Source organism: Oncorhynchus masou, chromosome 27 (genome assembly GCF_036934945.1).
Source record: "Oncorhynchus masou masou isolate Uvic2021 chromosome 27, UVic_Omas_1.1, whole genome shotgun sequence".
Classification (NCBI taxonomy): Eukaryota; Metazoa; Chordata; class Actinopteri; order Salmoniformes; family Salmonidae; genus Oncorhynchus; species Oncorhynchus masou.
Window position 1 is genome coordinate 29,501,846 of NC_088238.1, and position 22,319 is coordinate 29,524,164.

The window sequence follows — 22,319 nt, forward strand, 5'->3', positions numbered from 1 at the left end:
TTGTCATTTATAACATTAACAATGTCTACACTGTATTTCTGATCAATTTGATGTTATTTTAATGGACCTTTTTTTTGTGCTTTTCTTTCAAAAACAAGGACATTTCTAAGTGACCCCAATCTTTTGAATGGTAGTGTACATCTATACATGCACATGCCAACGCATGCGCAAAGACACGCAATGCACACTTCGAATGCGTAGGTCCCACTCACCCTCGGGCGACCATCACAGCACAGTGATGACTTGTATGTAATTGTGCTCAAATTCAAATCAAAGTTTGTTGGTGGCGCGCAGATGTTATTGCAGGTGCAGCGAAATTCCTATGTTTTCAGCTCCAACAATACAATAGCAATACTCACGTAATCCAAAGGTAAAACAAATAACATAAAATAAAGAACAAGAAATGTTAGAGTCTCATTCAAGGGTTTTTCTTTATTTGGACTATTTTCTACATTGTAGAGGTAGTAACCAAAGAAATGTTAAGCAAATCAAAATTATATTTTATATTTGAGATGATTCAAATAGCCACCCTTTGCACACTCTTGGCATTCTCTCAACCAGCTTCATGAGGTAGTCACCTGGAATGCATTTCAATTAACAGGTGTGCGTTCTTCAAAGTTAATTTGTGGAATTTCTTTCCTTCTTAATGAGTTTTAGCCAATCAGTTGTGTTGTGACAAGGTAGGGGCGGTATACAGAAGATAGCCCTATTTGGTAAAATACCATGTCCATATTATGGCAATAACAGCTCAAATAAGCAAAGAGAAATGACAGCCCATCGTTACTTTAAGACATGATGGCCAGTCAATGCGTAACATTTCAAGAACTTTGAAAGTTTCTTCAAGTGCAGTCGCAAAAACCACCAAGTGATATGATCTTGCCCATTGTATGGACTTGGTCTTTTACCAAACAGTGCTATCTTCTGTATACCACCCCTACCTTGTCACAACACAATTGATTAGCTCAAACGCATTAAGGAAAGAAATTCCATACATTTATTTAACAAGGCACACCTGTTAATTAATTTAAATGCATTCCAGGTGACTACCTCATGAAGCTGGTTGAGAGAATGCCAAGAGTGTGCAAAGCTGTCATCAAGGCAAAGGGTGGCTTCTTTGAAGAATCTCATATTTTAATTTGTTTAACACTTTTTATTACGACATGATTCCAATTGTATTATTTCATAGTTGATGTCTTCACTATTATTCTACAATGTCGAATATCAACACTTGAATGAGTAGCTGTGTCCAAATGTTTGACTTGCACTGTATGTATGTGAATGGTGTATAGACGGTATGCAACGAGTGCGCTGAGACTCTGGGATTGTGTTTTAATAAATAAAACATCATCCAAAACACGAACGCCGCACAGAAACAGAAACAATGACGCCTGGGGAAGGAACCAAGGGAAGTGACATATTTAGGGCAGGTAATCAAGGAGGTGATGGAGTCCAGGTAAGTGTCATTATGCGCGTAACTAGAGGCAGGAGAGGGAGCACACGTGACACAGTATGGACAGTATATGAGTAGAAAAGGTGTGTACACCAGTAGTTATATAGGATGAGCCATGACTAGAATACAGTATATACATATAAAGTGGGTAAAACAGTATGTTAACATTATTAAAGTGACCAGTGTTCAATGACTATGTACATAGGGCAGCAGTCTCTAAGGTGCACGGTAGATTACATAATCATGTACCATGTAAGCACGCACAGAGTTGTGTCTGAGGCTGTGACCTCGGCCCACACACACGTCATCATGGTCAGCAAACCAGGTTTCCCTAGTTTACTGAAGGTGACCTTTCTCTCCCCCCTTCCTCTCCCGCCTCTCAATCTCTCTCTCTCTCTCTGTCTCTCATTCTTTCTCTCTCTCTCTCTCTCTCTCTGTCTCTCATTCTTTCTCTCTCTTTCACTCTCTCTCTCTCTCTGTCTCTCATTCTTTCTGTCTCTTTCACTCTCTCTCTCTCTCTCTCTCTCCGTCTCTTATTCTTTCTCTCTCTTTCACTCTCTCTCTCTCCTCAGTCTGTTTCTGTCGTCTGTTTTTTCTGTTTCTCTCTCTTTCTCTTCATCTCCCGCTCTTTCTCTAGCAGGTTTATGTTTGCTGTCATGAATCTTGTCCTGGAGGCAGAAATAACCAACTGCAAAGTCACAATTGGCTATATTCTAAATATTCCTGAAAACAAAAATGTTAGGGTTAGGCATTAGGGTTAGCAGTATGGTTAGGGTTAACGTTTGGGTTACTTTTAAAATCCGAGTTTGTGGCGCTGCCAGCTATCGACCACTCTGCAGAGCTGCCTCCAGAACATGACGCAAAACAATAACCTGCTTTTCTCTACCTTCCTCATGCTCAGGCCTGTTTTTCAACTCCTTGCTGCATTGTGGGATTGTGTGTGTTTCATTTGGTCTGAGTAAAGATGTTTAAACTGTGATTCCGACTGTTCTGTGACAAGTGAGAAACGATCCATTGACGTATGTATGTGGTGCACCGCAGCAGATGGGTCCGACTATACAGTCCAACCTCTTTCTTTGTGTTTCTGAGGTCGGGAGGGTAATTGTTTGCATCTGATGCACAGTGGGACTGGTGTTGATGACGCAGGCAGCTTGGGAGAGGGCGGAACCATGGGATATGTAGTTGATATATATAGGACCAGAGGGAGTCTGTCTACTTTAGGTGTTTTTCAGCATTGTCATGGAAATGAATCCAAATCAAATCTGATGAAAACAGAAACCACTTTTTGAACCAGAGGGCAGAAAGTCTAAGTTTAGACTGATTTATCCGTATCTGGAGCTGAGATAATGACTGTTTGTCAATGTGTTCGTCCCCGTAGACCACTGATTCCTGCTGCTTGGGTGTCTGCTCATCCTGATGGAAGTGATTTAGGACACCAGACACGTCCCTATTACCGCTCACAATGTAATCAGTGGTGTGTCCAGGCAAGGGGTAAGAAGGGTTAATGTAGCTCCTCAATAGCCAGACCATTAGATCTGCCCTAACCCAATCACAGTCATCCAGAGCCCCTCTCTGCCCCTCTCAGTAGCCCTGCCACAGGGAATGTACCTGCCCCAGGGGACTGGACAGGGACAGAGGGCTTCCAGACACACACACACCAAACACACCACACACACACACACGAGACTGATGTCACTCACACTCACTCACAGGAAGCAACAACATGAGTCATGGTCCAGAGGGGGATAGAGTCAGGCCAGTGTCCTACAGTGCATCATCTTCCGTAGGTTCACCCAGCTTTGATTCTTTAACATGTCTGTTTTAGTGCACACGATACTTCAAATGTTCCTGTGTCTTGTCTAGACGTGTGTTCCTTGCTTAAAATGGGCTTGTCCTTTTCTCTGTGTACGTTTCTCCCTGTCTGTCCATGGGAGTACACTACATTCCTGTCAATCCAGGCCTTTTTCTAACGTGGTGGTTCCAATTCAGACATCAATGGGAGTAGTGCCAATTAGCAGACTTTTAATTTGTCTGTATGTCTGTCTGTCTGTCTGTCTGTCTGTCTGTCTGTCTGTCTGTCTGTCTGTCTGTCTGTCTGTCTGTCTATCTGTCTGTCTGTCTCTCTGTCTCTCTGTCTCTCTGTCTCTCTGTCTCTCTGTCTCTCTGTCTCTCTGTCTGTCTGTCTGTCTGTCTGTCTGTCTGTCTGTCTGTCTGTCTGTCTCTCTGTCTCTCTGTCTCTCTGTCTCTGTCTCTCTGTGTGTGTGTCTGTGTGTGTGTCTGTGTGTCTGTGTGTGTCTGGTCCCGTCCGTAGGGATCTGATCTCTGTCTCTGGTTCATCACGGTTCTCATGGAGCACTAAGAGCCAGTGATTTGTCTGGTTCTGTTAAATTCATCTGTGGAGTAATACCCTCTGTCATAAAAAGTGAACATTTCCCAGATGGAAAAAGGTGCCCACTTGCCCAAATATGCCTGTTTCAGGGTGGCCTCCGTCTTTACAACGTTAATGTGGGCACGAGCCCATATGTCAAATTTTGGTGCGTTTTTCCTGGATATGTTTTGAAATTAATTCATATTTTTTTTATTTTACCCTTATTTTACCAGGTAAGTTGACTGAGAACACATTTACTGCATTGACCTGGGGAATAGTTACATGGGAGAGGAGGGGGGTGGATGTATGAGCCAATTGGAAGCTGCCCTCTAATTTCTGCCTACTGCGTACTTTGCAGTTCACTACCTCTGAGACAATGTAACAAAGAAATTAAATCATTTTAACTGGCGGGCAAGGTCAGGAGAATCAGATGCACTTTGAACGCAAACGTCTCTTTAATTCTGTAGAGTAAATTTGATTTATACTGTAGTACAATAGCCTTTCAATGTTCCACCTCTAGCAGCCTGTTACTGACTCTACACTAATTCAAAGCATTGATTGAGAATCATTCAAGTTTAATGGGCCTGTAGGTTGGTAAGTTTTCAAACTGTAAATACCCCCAGACAGATGACTACGATCTGATGTTCTCAGGCTCTGAGTTCAATGCCTCTTCTGACCCAACAGATGCTTTACCTAGATCCACATGCTCCTAACGTGTGTTCTACCCACTCCTCCTCCTTCCCACAACCTCTCCTCCTCCTTCTCCCGCCGTCGTACCAACCTCTCCCCTGTACCTCACCCTTCACATCCCCTTTCCCTCTCCCTCACCGCACCCCTTCTTCCTCCCCAACCTTTCCATCTCTTTCGTCTCTTTTCCGCCTTCCCTCAGTCACCGTCACCCTCACCTCTCCCCTCCCTCCCCCAGTACACAGCAGGTCTGTGAGGTAATGAGTGACGCAGGAAGATAATGTGATCAATAAGCAATCCCAGAACAGGCTCCGTACTGACCGACGGACAGACAGACGGACAGGCGGCCGGACACAATTAGCATCAGTAAGCACAGCTGATGGCCCATGGGGACGTAGATGAGTGGTCTCTCTCTGTGAGTCATCAGCCTGTCCAAAGGGTCCCTTCAACGCAACCCATCAACATGACTTCCACTGTGAGCGAGAGAGTGATGGTGCGAAGGAATAGATGCAGAGTGAGGGAGGAGGAAGAGAGAGAGAGTGACATAAATTATGTGAAAGTGAGGTAGTGGAGTATAGATTGAGTGAGAGTGTGGGGGACAGGGGGAGGGAGAGGGAGGGAGGAGAGGAGTTGTGATGTAGTGAGTATGTGTTCCAGCATGATGACTGAACCCAGATCAGATGTGCAGGATCAGGTGTTTCCTCCAGGGAGAAGAATGCTTTATATAATCCCACCGGGGACACCGAGTGCTGTCTCTCTGCAGACGCTCTCTCTCTCTCCCTTCTTCTCTCTCCCACCCTCTCCGTCTTGTCCCCCTTGTCCCCCTCTCTAAGGGTGGCTGAGGTATAGGATGTATTCTTCAGAAGAAGAGGTCAATGGTGATGCCATCTTATAGGAAGGAAGCTCCCAGTGGTCCATGTTTTCTTGGGACCCCTCAGTCTCTGTCAAGAAAAATCTTGACCCTGGAATGAAACCAACAGACCACACACACACACATGATTAGATAAGAACGCAATGCACTGAAGAATGGAGCAGGGAGACCGAGGATGGAGGAGCCCTAGACAGATGGTAAATCAAGGAGGAGGCTTGTGGCGTGTAATGCTCTTAAGGTACAGAGTCAATGTGGCAGTGAATGAAAGTTTTAGATTTATTCGGGTTTAGATTTATTAGGATCCCCGTCAGCCTACGCCAATGTTGAAAGCTAGTCTTACTGGGTGCCGGCACATAACGAAAAAGATATTACAGACACGGGTTCATTTGAAGTTGAGACAAATAGTTTCTTGAGACCTTAATTGGTTAACAACTGCGTTCGTGAGATGTAGCTAGCTGTCTGATGTACATGATGATGTAAATGTTCCCTGGCCCTGTGTCTGTTGTTTACAGCTGAGGCCACTCGTAGCAGCTGCTGGCCAGCCGGCTTTGTCTCACCTCGTTATGCAGATGAGCCCTGGGCCCTCTTCAGGCCTAGAGTGGTCCAGTCGTGACGTGCAGGGAGGGCAGAGGGGAGGGAGCGAGGGCTATCTGCCTATCACTCAGCCAAGGGCTCTATCTGTCTATGTCTCTCTCTCTCCCGCTTTCTCGCTCGCTCGCTCACTCCCTCTCTCACAAACACACTCTCTCTCTCCCATAGTGTAGTGGTGTAGTCGTGACGTGCGGGTGCGGTGTGACGCAGGCCTGTCCGTCATGTCATTCAGCCAGGGGTCCTTTCAGAGCAGTCTAGAGACACTCCTACAGGGGCAGGCCATTCACAACATATACCCTCTTCTCCAAGGCCTTTATTCCGTACAAGGACTTGTTTATTTGGGTGACGCACACACCTGTTCCCTTGTTTCGTCCCATCCCCTACACACCAGCCCTAGCTCCAGTCCCATATACCCCAGTTTATTTCTCCTGCTTCAGCCCCAGTCCCGACTCTGGTGCTTCCAGCAACCAGGTTTTATTGATGTGTCCATTGTAAGTCCATCCGTTCTCTACAGTCGTCTGTGGGATTTCCTGTCCAGTGGCTGGTGTAACAGGGGCAGGGTTGTGCTGTTGCAGCATGTATGTCTCCTAGTGTTTCACAACTCTGTCCGTGTATGTCTCATATCTCAGCAGGTATATCTCTCTAGTCACCCCCAAAACCAATTCTTTCTTTGGCCGCCTCTCCTTCCAGTTCTCTGCTGCCAATGACTGGAACAAACTACAAAAATCTCTGAAACTGGAAACACTTATCTCCCTCACTAGCTTTAAGCACCAACTGTCAGAGCAGCTCACAGATTACTGCACCTGTACATAGCCCACCTATAATTTAGCCCAAACAACTACCTCTTTCCCTACTGTATTTATTTTATTTATTTATTTATTTTGCTCCTTTGCACCCCATTATTTTTTGCACCCCATTTCTACTTTGCACATTCTTCCACTGCAAATCTACCATTCCAGTGTTTTACTTGCTATATTGTATTTACTTTGCCACCTTGGCCTTTTTTTGCCTTTACCTCCCTTATCTCACCTCATTTGCTCACATCGTATATAGACTTGTTTATACTGTATTATTGACTGTATGTTTGTTTATTCCATGTGTAACTCTGTGTTGTTGTATGTGTCGAACTGCTTTGTTTTATCTTGGCCAGGTCGCAATTGTAAATGAGAACTTGTTCTCAACTTGCCTACCTGGTTAAATAAAGGTGAACAAATTAAAATGTGGTCCCTCTTCCCGCAGGATTTCCATGGTTCACCCATCGCTCCAACATGTAATCATGTGCTGTGTGAATGCGGCTGTGGTGCCACTGATTTTGTTGAATGGTGAAATTGAGGAAAACACATGGAGTCCCTTTCAGAGCTGCGTTTCATTGAGTGTTTTTGCTTGGACATTTACGGTACGGAACCACTGGTTGGTTTCAAAGGTCTTGGTCGATACAGGATATACTAGCAGTCAGTCAGACCTGCTGGTGCTGTAAAAGATTTACACTGGGAATGTAACACACAGGCCTGGTGTGTGTGTGTGTGTGTGTGTGTGTGTGTGTGTGTGTGTGTGTGTGTGTGTGTGTGTGTGTGTGTGTGTGTGTGTGTGTGTGTGTGTGTGTGTGTGTGTGTGTGTGTGTGTGTGTGTGTGTGTGTGTGTGTGTGTGTGTGTGTGTGTGTGTGTAAGCAGACTGTAGTAAACACCAGTGGAATGTGTCAATATTCATAACATGTATGAGAGCTGCTAAAAAAATCCATGGCAGACACATTGGGATCAACCTCACCTGTCATTTATGAGACAATTATAACTGTCATTTACCAGACTGTTTTATTCAAAGGGACTCATATTAACTTGATATATATTCAGTATGTGTGACCCATGCAGGAATCGAACCCGCAACATTGTCATCATCTTCACCAGTTGAACGTGTTGCATTTTCACACAGGGAAGTGTTGGACAAGACCGATATGTGTGAATCACAGAAACACCAACCCCATGGTTGCAATTACTGTCACGCTAAGTATTTTCTATGGGCAGCACGAATGTGCCATTATTTCTTAATGGGCTTGGAAGGCCTTGAAACTCTCAGGGGGGGTAACTAGCAAGGCATCTAGATCCTGTTTAGTAGCCAACACTGTTAAAACCACCTCCAGATTGTGTGTGTGTGTTTGTGCGTGTGCCCATGCAAACGCAGGTGCACGTGTGTGTATGTGTCTGTGCATGTGTGTGTGTCTGAATGTGAGTCTGATGATATAGCATCCAAAATTGTTAAAAGCAAACCTCCAGCAGCCCTGCCTTTCCTCTCCCGGCTGTCTGATCCCCCCCGAACAGAGTTAATGAATCTATGCCAGGAGTCTAGCAGCAACAGCCCCGTTTCTCTTCCTCCCACCTATAAAGTGTCAGAGTTTCAGGCTTCAGGCCCAATTCTCACTGGAGCAAGGAAGCCTGACGAGGGTCCAGGGGATTGACTGGCAGCGTCTGTCGTCCAATTTCGTGTCCAGTTGGCCTTTCTCCACAATAACAGTTAGTGGAGGGAGTCTGTGAGCTCTGGGTTGCATTTCATTGCAAAATGTTTTGTTGCATTGTAGATTTTGCCCTCGTTCACATCCCTATGTAGATCTAAGATGACTGGATTGGTGAAAGGGGAGGGAGTAACTATCTGGAATGAAATGCAGCCCAAGGCTCAGGTCCGTGACTGGTCTTTTCCAGAGTCCAGAGAGAGAGGAGAGGAGTGCTCAACTATCTGGGGAAGAGTTTCGCTGCAATACAGGGGTAGTTTACAGTGTCTAACGCCCCGAGAAGGAGTCTGGAAAGAGGCAGCAAATTCCCTGCTTTAAGAGTTGATTTCAAGCTGGGTCAGAGGAGCGTTTGACTGTTACACTAATATATCCCAGGACACGTATTCATAAACCATCTCAGAGTGTAAGCTGATTAATGTTATTCATAAAATGCAAAACTGATCCTAGAATACAGGCCCAGGTCAGGATAACAGCTCCACCTGCAGGTGCAAAGCAGCACCCCACATCGTTAGCAATCTCCCCCAACGAGGAGAAACTTAAAAAGTAGAGAGAAAGTCATCCCAAGTCGTGGAATGGAGCTGATTGAAAACCAGAGCTTAAATGACCGCTGAGGCAGAGGGAGACGAGAGAGCGAGACGAGTGACTGAGTGGGTGGCAGGCAAAGTCACCAAGGGGTAGTTATCCCTGCTGGCACTAGGACGGAAGTGAAAATGTAATCGCCATGAGTTTCGACAGTCAAGGAGCCTACATTGATATAAAGCTATCGATAGAGCATGATATTACCGTGGCCCCAGGCATCATAAAACAACTATTATGCTGGTTATGAATGAATCATAGAGCTGTGAATGGTAATCTGGCATAGCACTGCATTTAGGCCCCAGTGGTTTCCTACCCTCCCATAGTCTTTACATTATTAAAAGTGTTAGTGATGTGTGGGTCAGCTGTTTGTTCACCCACACCCGACTGCAATTGCTAATAACCCATCTGCAAACACCCAACTATATGTGATCAAGTGAAAATCTGATGCCCCGTCGCTATCCCGCTAATATAGAAAATGCGCTGTACAGTCAGAGATGATGAAGCGGTGTTTTGACGTGTCTTTTCAGATTACTGACATGTCAGTAGGCTGTTAGTTAGTCAACTTGTCTAGTTAGATGCATTGCCGCTTCTCTTCTGTCATTACTTGATGCCCTAGAATACTAAATGAGTCCTTGCTCACCAGAATAATGTCATAAAACGATGAACGAATGAACGAATGATTCAATCTAGATGACACTGGTAACGTTTTCCTTTTCTTCTCCGCTTGTCTCACGCTACAAAGATGTTTAGGGACCAGGGATAAAATGCAATAACCCTCAAAAAAGTAAACATTTTTTGTGCAAAATTTCCAAATGACATCAGTTTGACCCGTTTTAGAGACATTAAAAGCTGTGAAAACTACCCAGCATGTTTCTGATATGATTTCGGCTTGTATGCATATTTTATTTATTTGATAGTACTATCAGCTTTTATGATGCTGATAAAGAGAGCACCTTTATAATAGACCTGTATTCTTTTATGATGCTGATAAAGAGAGCACCTTTATAATAGACCTGTATTCTTTTATGATGCTGATAAAGAGAGCACCTTTATAATAGACCTGTATTCTTTTAAGATGCTGATAAAGAGAGCACCTTTATAATAGACCTGTATTCTTTTATGATGCTGATAAAGAGAGCACCTTTATAATAGACCTGTATTCTTTTATGAAGCTGATAAAGAGAGCACCTTTATAATAGACCTGTATTCTTTTATGAAGCTGATAAAGAGAGCACCTTTATAATAGACCTGTATTCTTTTATGATGCTGATAAAGAGAGCACCTTTATAATAGACCTGTATTCTTTTATGATGCTGATAAAGAGAGCACCTTTATAATAGACCTGTATTCTTTTATGATGCTGATAAAGAGAGCACCTTTATAATAGACCTGTATTCTTTTATGATGCTGATAAAGAGAGCACCTTTATAATAGACCTGTATTCTTTTATGATGCTGATAAAGAGAGCACCTTTATAATAGACCTGTATTCTTTTATGATGCTGATAAAGAGAGCACCTTTATAATAGACCTGTATTCTTTTAAGATGCTGATAAAGAGAGCACCTTTATAATAGACCTGTATTCTTTTATGATGCTGATAAAGAGAGCACCTTTATAATAGACCTGTATTCTTTTATGAAGCTGATAAAGAGAGCACCTTTATAATAGACCTGTATTCTTTTATGAAGCTGATAAAGAGAGCACCTTTATAATAGACCTGTATTCTTTTATGATGCTGATAAAGAGAGCACCTTTATAATAGACCTGTATTCTTTTATGATGCTGATAAAGAGAGCACCTTTATAATAGACCTGTATTCTTTTATGATGCTGATAAAGAGAGCACCTTTATAATAGACCTGTATTCTTTTATGATGCTGATAAAGAGAGCACCTTTATAATAGACCTGTATTCTTTTATGATGCTGATAAAGAGAGCACCTTTATAATAGACCTGTATTCTTTTATGATGCTGATAAAGAGAGCACCTTTATAATAGACCTGTATTCTTTTATGATGCTGATAAAGAGAGCACCTTTATAATAGACCTGTATTCTTTTAAGATGCTGAAATAAGTCAATCATATTTCTCCACTCTTGTTCTACTGTCAAAATGTACATTTTGTCTAGAATCTTACTGCAAGAAATGCTTAATTCTGCAGGAGTTAATATTATATTAGGCTATGTGGAAGGTTGTAGACCTACAGTCAAGTGTCTGTGTTCCAGTTACTATTCCATTTAACCCATCTGAACAGTAGCCTACAGTTCCCTTGACATGTCATTGTGAAGTCCCCATCTTGTGACTGTCGAGTTTTGTATAGCACCTCATATAACATCACACATAACATAGCAAGCACTGCTACAATCCTCTTTTACCCCCTCATTAAATCTTTCCCAAACTGTAACGGCAGATCTCTTCTTCGTCTGAAGAGGAGTAAGGATCGGACCAAGATGCAGCGTGATAAGTGTCCATAATGGTTTTAATACAGACAAATGAACACTCGAACAAAAACAATAAACGATAAGGTGAAATCTACAACAACCGAAACAGTACCGTGTGGCGACAACCACACACACGGAAACAAACACCCACAAACCAACAGTGAAACCCAGGCTACCTAAGTATGATTCTCAATCAGAGACAACTAATGACACCTTCCTCTGATTGAGAACCATACTGGGCTGAACACAAAAACCAACATAGAAAAACAAACAGACTGCCCACCCCACCTCACACCCTTACCATACTAAAACAAAGAATAAAATAACAGAACTATGGTCAGAGCGTGACAGTATCCCCCCCAAAGGTACGGACTCCGGCCGCAAAACCTGAACCTATAGGGGAGGGTCTGGGTGGGCCTCTGTCCGTGGTGGCGGATCTGGCGCGGGACGTGGACTCCACTTCACCATAGTTTTAGTGCGCCTCTTAGCCCGCCTCCGTGGCCTCTTTAGAGCGGCGACCCTCGCCACCGATCTTGGACTGGGGACCCACACCACGGGTCCCGAATGGACGGGAGACTCCGGCGGCGCCGGACAGACTGGAGACTCCGGCGGCTCTGGACAGACGGGAGACTCTGGCGGCTCAGGACAGATGGGAGACTCTGGCGGCTCAAGACAGACGGGAGACTCTGGCGGCTCAGGACAGGCGGGAGACTCTGGCGGCTCAGGACAGACGGGAGACTCTAGCGGCTCAGGACAGGAGGAAGGCTCTGGCGGCTCAGGACAGGAGGAAGGCTCTGGCAGCGCTGGACAGGCGGGAGAACCTGTAGGCAGAAGACGGAGAGACAGTCTGGTGCGGGGGGCTGCCACCGGAGGGATAGTGCGTGGAGGTGGCACTGGATAGACCAGACCGTGAAGGTGCACTGGGGCTCTTGAGCACCGAGCCTGCCCAACCTTACCTGGTTGAATACTCCCGGTAGCCAGGCCAGTGCGGCGAGGTGGAATAGCCCGCACTGGGCTGTGCTGGCAAACCGGGGACACCATGCATAATGCTGGTGCCATGTACGTCGGCCCAAGGAGATGCACTGGAGACCAGATGCTTAGAGCCGGCTTCATGGCACCTGGCTCGATGCTCACTCTAGCCCGGCCGATACGAGGAGCTGGAATGTACCGCACCGGGCTATGCACACGCACAGGGGAAAGTGTGCGCTCCACCGCATAACACGGTGCCTGCCCGGTCCCTCTCACTCTCCGGTAAGCACGGGAAGTTGGCGCAGGTCTCCTACCTGGCTTCGCCACACTCCCCGTGTGCCCCCTCCCCAATAAATTTTTGGGGCTGTCTTTCGGGCTTCCAGCCGCTCTGCCGTGCTAGCTCCTCATAATGCCGCCTCTCTGCTTTTGCTGCCTCCAGCTCTACTTTGGGGCGGCGATATTCCCCTGGCTTTTCCCAGGGTCCTTTGCCGTCCAAAATCTCCTCCCAAGTCTATTTCTCCAAGTATCGCTGCCTCTCCTGCTGCTGCTGCTGCCTGTTACCACGCTGTTGGTCCTTGGTTGGTGGGTGTTTCTGAGAAGGAGTCTGGAAAGAGGCAGCAAATTCCCTGAGTTGATTTCAAGCTGGGTCAGAGGAGCGTTTGACTGTTACACTAATATATCCCAGGACACGTATTCATAAACCATCTCAGAGTGTAAGCTGATTAATGTTATTCATAAAATGCAAAACTGATCCTAGAATACAGGCCCAGGTCAGGATAACAGCTCCACCTGCAGGTGCAAAGCAGCACCCCACATCGTTAGCGGCTCAGGACAGGAGGAAGGCTCTGGCAGCGCTGGACAGGCGGGAGAACCTGTAGGCAGAAGACGGAGAGACAGTCTGGTGCGGGGGGCTGCCACCGGAGGGATAGTGCGTGGAGGTGGCACTGGATAGACCAGACCGTGAAGGCGCACTGGAGCTCTTGAGCACCGAGCCTGCCCAACCTTACCTGGTTGAATACTCCCGGTAGCCAGGCCAGTGCGGCGAGGTGGAATAGCCCGCACTGGGCTGTGCTGGCGAACCGGGGACACCATGCGTAATGCTGGTGCCATGTACGTCGGCCCAAGGAGATGCACTGGAGACCAGATGCTTAGAGCCGGCTTCATGGCACCTGGCTCGATGCTCACTCTAGCCCGGCCGATACGAGGAGCTGGAATGTACCGCACCGGGCTATGCACCCGCACTGGGGAAAGTGTGCGCTCCACCGCATAACACGGTGCCTGCCCGGTCCCTCTCACTCTCCGGTAAGCACGGGAAGTTGGCGCAGGTCTCCTACCTGGCTTCGCCACACTCCCCGTGTGCCCCCTCCCCAATAAATTTTTGGGGCTGTCTTTCGGGCTTTCAGCCGCTCTGCCGTGCTAGCTCCTCATAATGCCGCCTCTCTGCTTTTGCTGCCTCCAGCTCTACTTTGGGGCGGCGATATTCCCCTGGCTTTTCCCAGGGTCCTTTGCCGTCCACAATCTCCTCCCAAGTTTATTTCTCCAAGTATCGCTGCCTCTCCTGCTGCTGCTGCCTGTTACCACGCTGTTGGTCCTTGGTTGGTGGGTGTTTCTGTAACGGCAGATATCCTCTTCGTCTGAAGAGGAGTAAGGATCGGACCAAGATGCAGCGTGGTAAGTGTCCATAATGGTTTTAATACAGACAAATGAACACTCGAACAAAAACAATAAACGATAACGTGAAATCTACAACAACCGAAACAGTACCGTGTGGCGACAACCACACACACGGAAACAAACACCCACAAACCAACAGTGAAACCCAGGCTACCTAAGTATGATTCTCAATCAGAGACAACTAATGACACCTGCCTCTGATTGAGAACCATACTAGGCTGAACACAAAAACCAACATAGAAAAACGTAGACTGCCCACCCCAACTCACGCCCTGACCATACTAAAACAAAGAATAAAATAACAGAACTATGGTCAGAACATGACACAAACATTAGGCTACTGTTCTGGCCTTCCATCTATTTCTTTTCAACTCTCCATTTCGCAGCTTTTCTCTTATTGAACTCGACTCCGACATTGTCCTTTTTGTCTCTCAGTGGATCGACGTAAATCCTTTCTGCCCCCGTTCCCAAAAGCAATCGGCGTGTATTTGTTGAGTGTAAAGTTAGGCCGTAAAGATTAGGCTTAGGCTACGCCCTAACGCTAGATAAAAATAACGAATGAAAAACCTAAATGTAACCTAATTGCGCAGAATTATACATTTATGGATTTTTAATGCATTGTTTTCTCTTCATTCAACCCGCCACCCACCCTTCGTCCACACAATATTTCATGACCCAATATTTTATGAGTCTAACCCCGCATCACTATTGTATATGACACCAAAGAGCAGGGCGGAGATAGATAAGGAAGACACAGAGAAGAGGGCAAGATGAGAGCGAGATACTGAGAGATATATATAATATATATATATATATATATATATATATATATATATATATATATATATATATATATATACACTGAAGACAGCGAGAGAGCCCGAGAGATTCCGAAGAAAGAGAGAGGTACTGAAGAGAGAGAGTGAGATCCTGAAGGAAGAGATACTGAAAGAAAGAGATGGAGATCGAGGCTGTAGATACACACACAGAGAGAGAGAAGAGAGAGGCATTGCCAGTGGCGGTGTTTCATTCATGGTAACTTAAACACACTGCATCATCATCCTCTTATTAGGTAGATTTCCTCATCTGTCATTTAGTAACACACAGACAAACAGAGTTCTGGTTAGCAGCCCTGCCTCCCCATCGTCCGTCATCTGTCCTCCTCCTCTGTCATCCTCTATCATGCTCCCTTCAACCTTTGTCATCCTCCCTGAGAGTTTTTACATTTTCTATTTTTCTCTTTCTATCTACATGAACAAAACACTGAAAGAGCTAGTTAGTTAGTAGGAGGACATATCAGGCTCTCCGTTTGCTCATTAGATTTTCATGAGCTGTACATTCACCGCTTACTCACTCCCCTCTGGTTCAGTGGTGGTCCGATTCATCCTGTTCTTCTGCCCAGGGACTTATTTTTTACATTTGAGTCATTTAGCAGATGCGCTCCAGAGCGACTAGTCAGTGCATACATTTTCAATACTGGTCCCCCGAGGGAATTGAACCCACAACCCTGGCTTTGCAAGCGCCCGTGCTCTACCATTACGGGTCTCAGACTGAGCCACACGGGACCCAGTTACTCTGTTACTGGTAACTTGTTCAGAACTGGATGGTTCTGATGGCTCAGTTGATTAGCGTGTAGTGACTAGTACACAGTCTCTATCACTGGAGTACAGTGGGTTTGATTCCTTAGTGGGCTACCGTATCATGTGTCAACTACAAGTCACTTTGGATGAAAGGGTCTCCTAAATGACTGTTATTTATATGATACATTAAAGCCCTGGATAAAATTGGTCCCTGGATAAAATTGTAAACAGTTTAAAATCCTGAACCAATGCTACTTCTCTGATGATTTTACCATAGAACTCAATCAAATGAAAGGTACAGCCCCGGGCCTCTATTTTTACTGAAAGTTACTCTGCTGCACTTCTAGGAAAACAGCCCAGACAGACCACATTATAACATATAGACCTGTAGGTTTTTAATGGAAGCCCAGGAAAATAGCCATAAACAATGTTGACGATTGAGAGAAGTCTTTGACAGATGAGAGAACCTCAAAGCTGTCGGACGTAGCCCACATTGTAGACTTGGTTAACTTAATGGGTCCTTGGCCACGACTCACCATCCAACCATGGAGAAGATCAGGAGGTTCTCTCTCTGATCATTAGCCTCTCTGTATGTTTCATGGTATTAAAACCTATGTGTGCATATATTGCAATGACCTACGCAGCTAACTACAGTGTGGTCAGAGGGAGAGAACGCATATGTGGACTAGAAGCAGAATATACATTCGTTTTTCGGCTGTATTGAGTAGATACAACACCTGTCTCGTTAACCAGGATGTTGAGTGGTGGTAGTGGGCTTGACTGTCGTTGAGCTGTAGGGGTTCGGGTAAGGGGACTCAGGACAAAGACACAAATTGGGGTCACTGTTATTGAGGGAGGGAGACGACTACAGTACCATCCTCTGCGCTAGAGGACGAGAGAGTGGAAGAGACAACAGCAACAAAAACACCCAGAGAAAAAGGATCTGCATGATCCTTTTATAGATAATGTTTCCGTTGACTCCCTCTCTTGCCCTCTTTGAAAAGGTTCTGTTGAAAAGAATCGTGGTTAAGATTGTGGCTCAATGGGAATCTGGGTGAGGACCCCACCAAGAAGTGTTACGTAATGTTAATATATGTCAGCCAGTCAATGTAGGACTCATTCCCAACAGCTGAGTTAAGTCTCCCCATCAGATTGTAAAAGACTGGACACTTATTGTATAATACTAGGCACTCTTTTTTTTGCTCCCTGCAAGCAGAAACTCAAATCAGAGACAATGTAACTGATGTTAGAGGGACTCTTTCACTTTGTTGTACATCGGTTGAAACTGTGCGAATATTCAAGCTACTGTACACTTCAGTCAATTTGTGGAGTCCCTCTTCTCCTGCCCCTGCCTTACCATGAAGATTATGCCAGGGTAAACTAGTCTCTGCAATGCGAGTCCAAAATGGCAATGATGCTTTAATGCCTTGATGTTGATTCTGCGTCGTGTAAACGAGCCTGCACTTAGCATGGCGTGTCTTCGGGACGGAGGTTAGTGTGTGTGTGTGTGTGTCTATGTTAGTACTGTATGTTGTTTATTTGCTAATTAGAGTGATTAAAGTTGTAGCCTGGCAGAGGCCATTATGCTGTGCTGAAAGGCTCAGTACGCCCCAGCCTCACTGTGAAATTACAGCCTACATTACAGCCTAGCCCTGTTGATCAAAATAGAACGGGTTGGATAGAGGAATAGAAGGGAGGAATGAGAGGGGGATAGAGGGATGTGTAGATGAAGCCCGCATGCGTAGATGATGCACTCTTTTCATTCATCAGCACCGCCTCGCATGTATTTTTATCCCTCTGCAGAGAGGGGGAGGAGGAGGAGGAGGAGATAGTGGGGGATGATGGAGAAGAAAGCTTAAAGATACTGTAGTAGACTGGAGGTGAATGTCCTCTAAATTGGTGTCTCCCTCTCGTCCCCAGATGATCTCACAGACTGAATGGGACCACAAGAGAGGTGCCCGGGGATCCCAGGTAGGACAGAGCAGGGGAGAAAGGGGGAACATGCTTCTTTTTCTAACCCTTTATTGAATGAACACTTCAGGTCAGTACAGAGAGGGGGCAGGAGGAGGGGGAGAAAGGATGGGGGATGCTACTTCTTTCTCTAACCGTACTGAATGAACACTGACGGAGCGAGAAATCAATAATGCTACTTCTCACTTCTCCACCTGACTGACCAGTGCTTGTGTGCTTTCCCCCTCTTCCCCCTCTCCCTCCCCCTCTCCCCTGGTCAGATGGGGCTACTGCTGTCTGTCGGAATAGGAAATACTTAAATACTTTCCTTTTAGGTGGCTGGTTTTCCTTTAAGACCCAGGCAATTACGGAGCAATATAAAATTGCATGCCTAAACAATGATCTAAGGTTGGGGGTTTTCTCCCCTAGTGGTTAAGGTTACGGTTAGGGGAGGATAAACTCATTCTAGATCTGTGTCCTCAGTAACTAAAAAGTTGGTGGTTCATATCCCGAGCTGGCAAATTGGAAAAATCTGCCATTGAGCAAGGCAGTTAACCCCCAACAACAACTGCTCCCTGGGCACCGATGATGTCGATTATGGCAGGCCCAAACACACCTCACTGATTCAGGGGGATTGGGTTAAATGTGGAAGACACATTTCGGTTGGATGCATTCAGTTGTACAACTGACTAGGTCTCCCCCTTCCCTTGTTATTATTAGAGATGATGGTGATGCTATAGGTGTACACTAGGATATTACGGAACGTTTTAGACTGCAGTAAATGGTGAATAACTGGAGATTATTGTTGAGGGATTTCAATAATTGATTGTGAAAAGGACAGATCAGAATTGTGGGTAAAATACTGTAGATCATGTATTTTATTTCTGGAAAGATTGCTATGACAGTGGCTTACACAGTCACGTGCGCACACACACACACACACACACACACACACACACACACACACACACACACACACACACACACACACACACACACACACACACACACACAAAACGTTTTAATTTTCTAAAGTCTCTATAGTGTACAGACATGCTGGCACTGTATGATGCATTCAGACTGATGACAGTTTGTAGGAGAAGGGAAGCCTTTACACACACGGACAGTCAGACATGGACACACTGATCGACCAGTCAATCACAACCTTCCACAATGTGTCGTGTCTGTGAGAGATTGTGTTTGCAGGAGGAGAATGTATTGAGCCCTTGTAGAATCTGGAGGCTTGGTACTGATAGCAGGAACAATGACACTAGCACTGGCTGAACAATGTGTGTGTGTGTGTGTGTGTGTGTGTGTGTGTGTGTGTGTGTGCATGGAACATCTTGGTTCTACACCTCTCATTGATTTTATAGAAAAATGTTTGGAATGTATCCCTATCAATGGAAACGTGTGTAAAGAGGTAAATATTAGGTTATTGACATTATTCCATTCTTGTCCCATCTGGGAATGGGAGTGTGTATATGTGTCTATTTTAGTTCAGCAAGAGTAGGTCTCAGGGGAAGAAGAGAATGTATCACTCATCCCACAGTGTCTCTTCATTCCCTGATATGAATGCTCGGCTATGAAAAGCCAACTGACATTTAGTCCTGAGGTGTAAAAAAAACTGTTGACGCTGTTGGTCATCTATGAACATTTGAACATCTTTAGCAACGATCTTGCCTAAATGACCTACACTTATAATCACCACCCGGCACAGCCAGAAGAGGACTGGCCACCCCTCGGAGCCCGGTTCCTGCCTTTCTAGAGAATTGTTCTTAGCCACTGTGCTTCTACATCTGCATTGCTTGCTCTTTGGTGTCCAGCCAGGTCACTCGAGATCCAAGGCAATATTTGACGTTCATCCAGATCCCCAGGGCGTCGGGAGATGCCTTCAAAACCAGCCACTAGGAGCAACAGTAATCACTATTACCATTTAAGTAGGCTTGCGGCTTGCTAGGGCATTGCGGATGGGGATAGTGGATAGGCGTAAACAACGAGCTCTGGCTCTGAGGGTTGTGTGTTCAATCCCAGTACGAGGCACTATTTTTTTTAAATACTTTAAATACTTTAAAAAAAAAATCCTATCCCAAACCTTAACCCTTACCATACCCATTCGGACTGAATTCCTAAACCTGGAAAAAAAAGTTGAATACTGAAGTCTTATCTGCATAGACCTTTGTGACAGCTGCTGCTCGAAAAAGGGCTTTATAAAATACATTTGATTGATGAATGCACTGCCATGCTCTCAATAGTCTAACATGGCTTCCTCTCCTCATCTCCTCTGCTCATATCCTGTCCTTCATCATGTCTTCCTATTCATTTTTTTACTCACGAGAAAGAGCTGTACTGGTGGAAGCAAATGCCTGGTGAAAGCCTCGCCCCATTGCTCTCAGCTGTGTCTTCAGTGTCACTGCAGAGGAAAGAGAGAGGACACGAGGAGAGGATGAAGCCAGTTTAGGCTACTGAGCCTACTGTGGCGTGTGGGTAGCACGGTACTAACGCAAACAACCCACTTCTATTCTTTCTCGTCTTTTCACATCTTAATAATAAAAGGGAAACGCGTAGGACGGGATGACGCGTTGTTGCGTCCAATTGAACCCAAACAACTATATTGTGTAGGACTCACTTTGCTCTTTGCCCCTGCGTCTCCTAGCAACAGGCTATTTTCTATATAAATGCTTCCTGTCTGTCTGCCCACCTTGGCGGAGCGACGAGTGGAGGAGCACCTAGGAGCATTCTCTCACAGGATTGGCTGAGGCAGGAGCAGGCGAGGGCCAGAGGGTTATTGGGACTGACTGCATATGTGGTACAGTTGGGCAGAGGAGAGAAGGGTGTGAGAGAGGAAGGAAAAGAGAGAGGGAGAGAAGAGAGGAGTGACAGTTTACTTTCTGAAGAGGGAGGACAGGCACCATAGGCAGACTGCGGCTGAGAGGAAGAGATCCGAGTCGGGTATCGGGTGTTTGATGTTAAGCATTGGTCGCTGGTTGTGTGCATTGTGGCTGTGATGAACAAGGGGTACACATCGTGTACCATGAGACGCTATCAGGAGACCAGCCATCCTCCCAAACAGGTGGGCTCTTTACCACTGTGTTATGTTGTGAGGCAGCATGTATGTTATCATCTGTGTACACAATTTTTGTTGTTGTTGTTGATTCAACTAATTCTGATTTAGTAACTGGTTCCACAGTCTTTTATAGTTTACTAAACTTTTCGGTCAAAGTGTTAACTAAACATAACATTTTTGTTTGGCCCAAACTTAGCTCCAACTTGAGAACTTAGGTTATGGACACCCACGCATTAAAATGGTGCTTTTAACATAGAATGGTTTCAACATATATGACACATGACCTTGTGCCTTTTAATTTACAGACAAATGATTATTTAACACATCCTCACCTGGGATTTGAACACACAGCTGCTTGGTTCATAGCATTCTAAGCTTACTGCTACTCCACCATGTCTGTGTCAATAACTGATTTCACCTGTATTTCTATATTTCAAAGTGAATTTCATCTCTGTTAAAAGTAAACTCAAGAAAAACTATTTTATTTATCAAAGTGATTATGGATTGTGAGTTCAAATCCCAGGTAAAGGAAACATTACTGTTTAAATGAACATACACAATGTCAAATTTAATTTGTCACATGTGTGAAATGCTTATTTGCAAGCCCTTAACCAACAATGCAGCTCAAGAAACGGAGTTAAGAAAATATTTACTTAATAAACTAAAGTTTAAAAAATCTAATCAAATCAGAAAGTAACACAAGAAAATTACATAACAAAAATGGTCAATGGGGTCAATGTAAGTAGTCTGTGTGGCCATTTGATTAATTGTTTAACAGTCTTATGACTTGGGGGCAGAAGCTGGTAAGGAGCCTTTTGGACCTAGACTTGGCGCTCCGGTACCACTTGCAGTGCGGTAGCAGAGAGAACAGTCTATGACTTGGGTGACAGGAGTCTTTGACAATTTTATGGGCCTTCCTCTGACAGTGTCTAGTATATACAGTGCCTTGCGAAAGTATTCGGCCCCCTTGAACTTTGCGACCTTTTGCCACATTTCAGGCTTCAAACATAAAGATATAAAACTGTATTTTTTTGTGAAGAATCAACAACAAGTGGGACACAATCATGAAGTAGAACGACATTTATTGGATATTTCAAACTTTTTTAACATATCAAAAACTGAAAAATTGGGCGTGCAAAGGTCCTGGATGTCAGGAAGCTTGGCCCCAGTGATGTACTGATGCACTGGGCCTTACGCACTACACTCTGTAGTGCCTTACGGTCAGATGCCGAGCAGTTGCCATACCAGGCGGTGATGCAAACAGTCAGGATGCTCTTGATGGTGCAGCTGTAGAACCTTTTGAGCATCTGGGGACCCATGCCATATCTTTTCAGTCTCCTGAGGGAGAAAATATGTTGTCGTGCCCTCTTCACGACTGTCTTGGTGTGTTTGTTGGTGATGTGGACACCAAGGATCTTAACTTTTGACCTGCTCCACTTCAGCCCCGTTGATGTTAATTGGGGCCTGTTCGGCCCTCCTCTTCTTATACGTAGTCATAGACTGTTTTCTCTGCTACCACACGGCAAGCGGTACCGGAGCTCCAAGTCTAAGACCAAAAGGCTCCTTAAAATGTTTCCAAGTGGCGTAGCAGTCTA

At 45.1% G+C, this 22,319-nt stretch overlaps 1 protein-coding gene across 2 annotated transcripts in view; it reads left to right on the plus strand.

Moving 5' to 3' along the window:
• LOC135515967 (cGMP-inhibited 3',5'-cyclic phosphodiesterase 3A-like) overlaps nt 1-22,319 on the plus strand; it is an 80,226-nt gene that overhangs the window by 24,227 nt on the left and 33,680 nt on the right. Inside the window, exon 2 of one of the 2 annotated variants that reach the window (XM_064939875.1) lies at nt 17,631-17,681. The exons of the other annotated variant lie outside the window; for it this stretch is intronic. Coding sequence (XP_064795947.1) covers nt 17,631-17,681 — 51 coding nt within the window. The remainder of the gene's footprint in view (nt 1-17,630; nt 17,682-22,319) is intronic. 2 annotated transcript variants of the gene reach the window in all.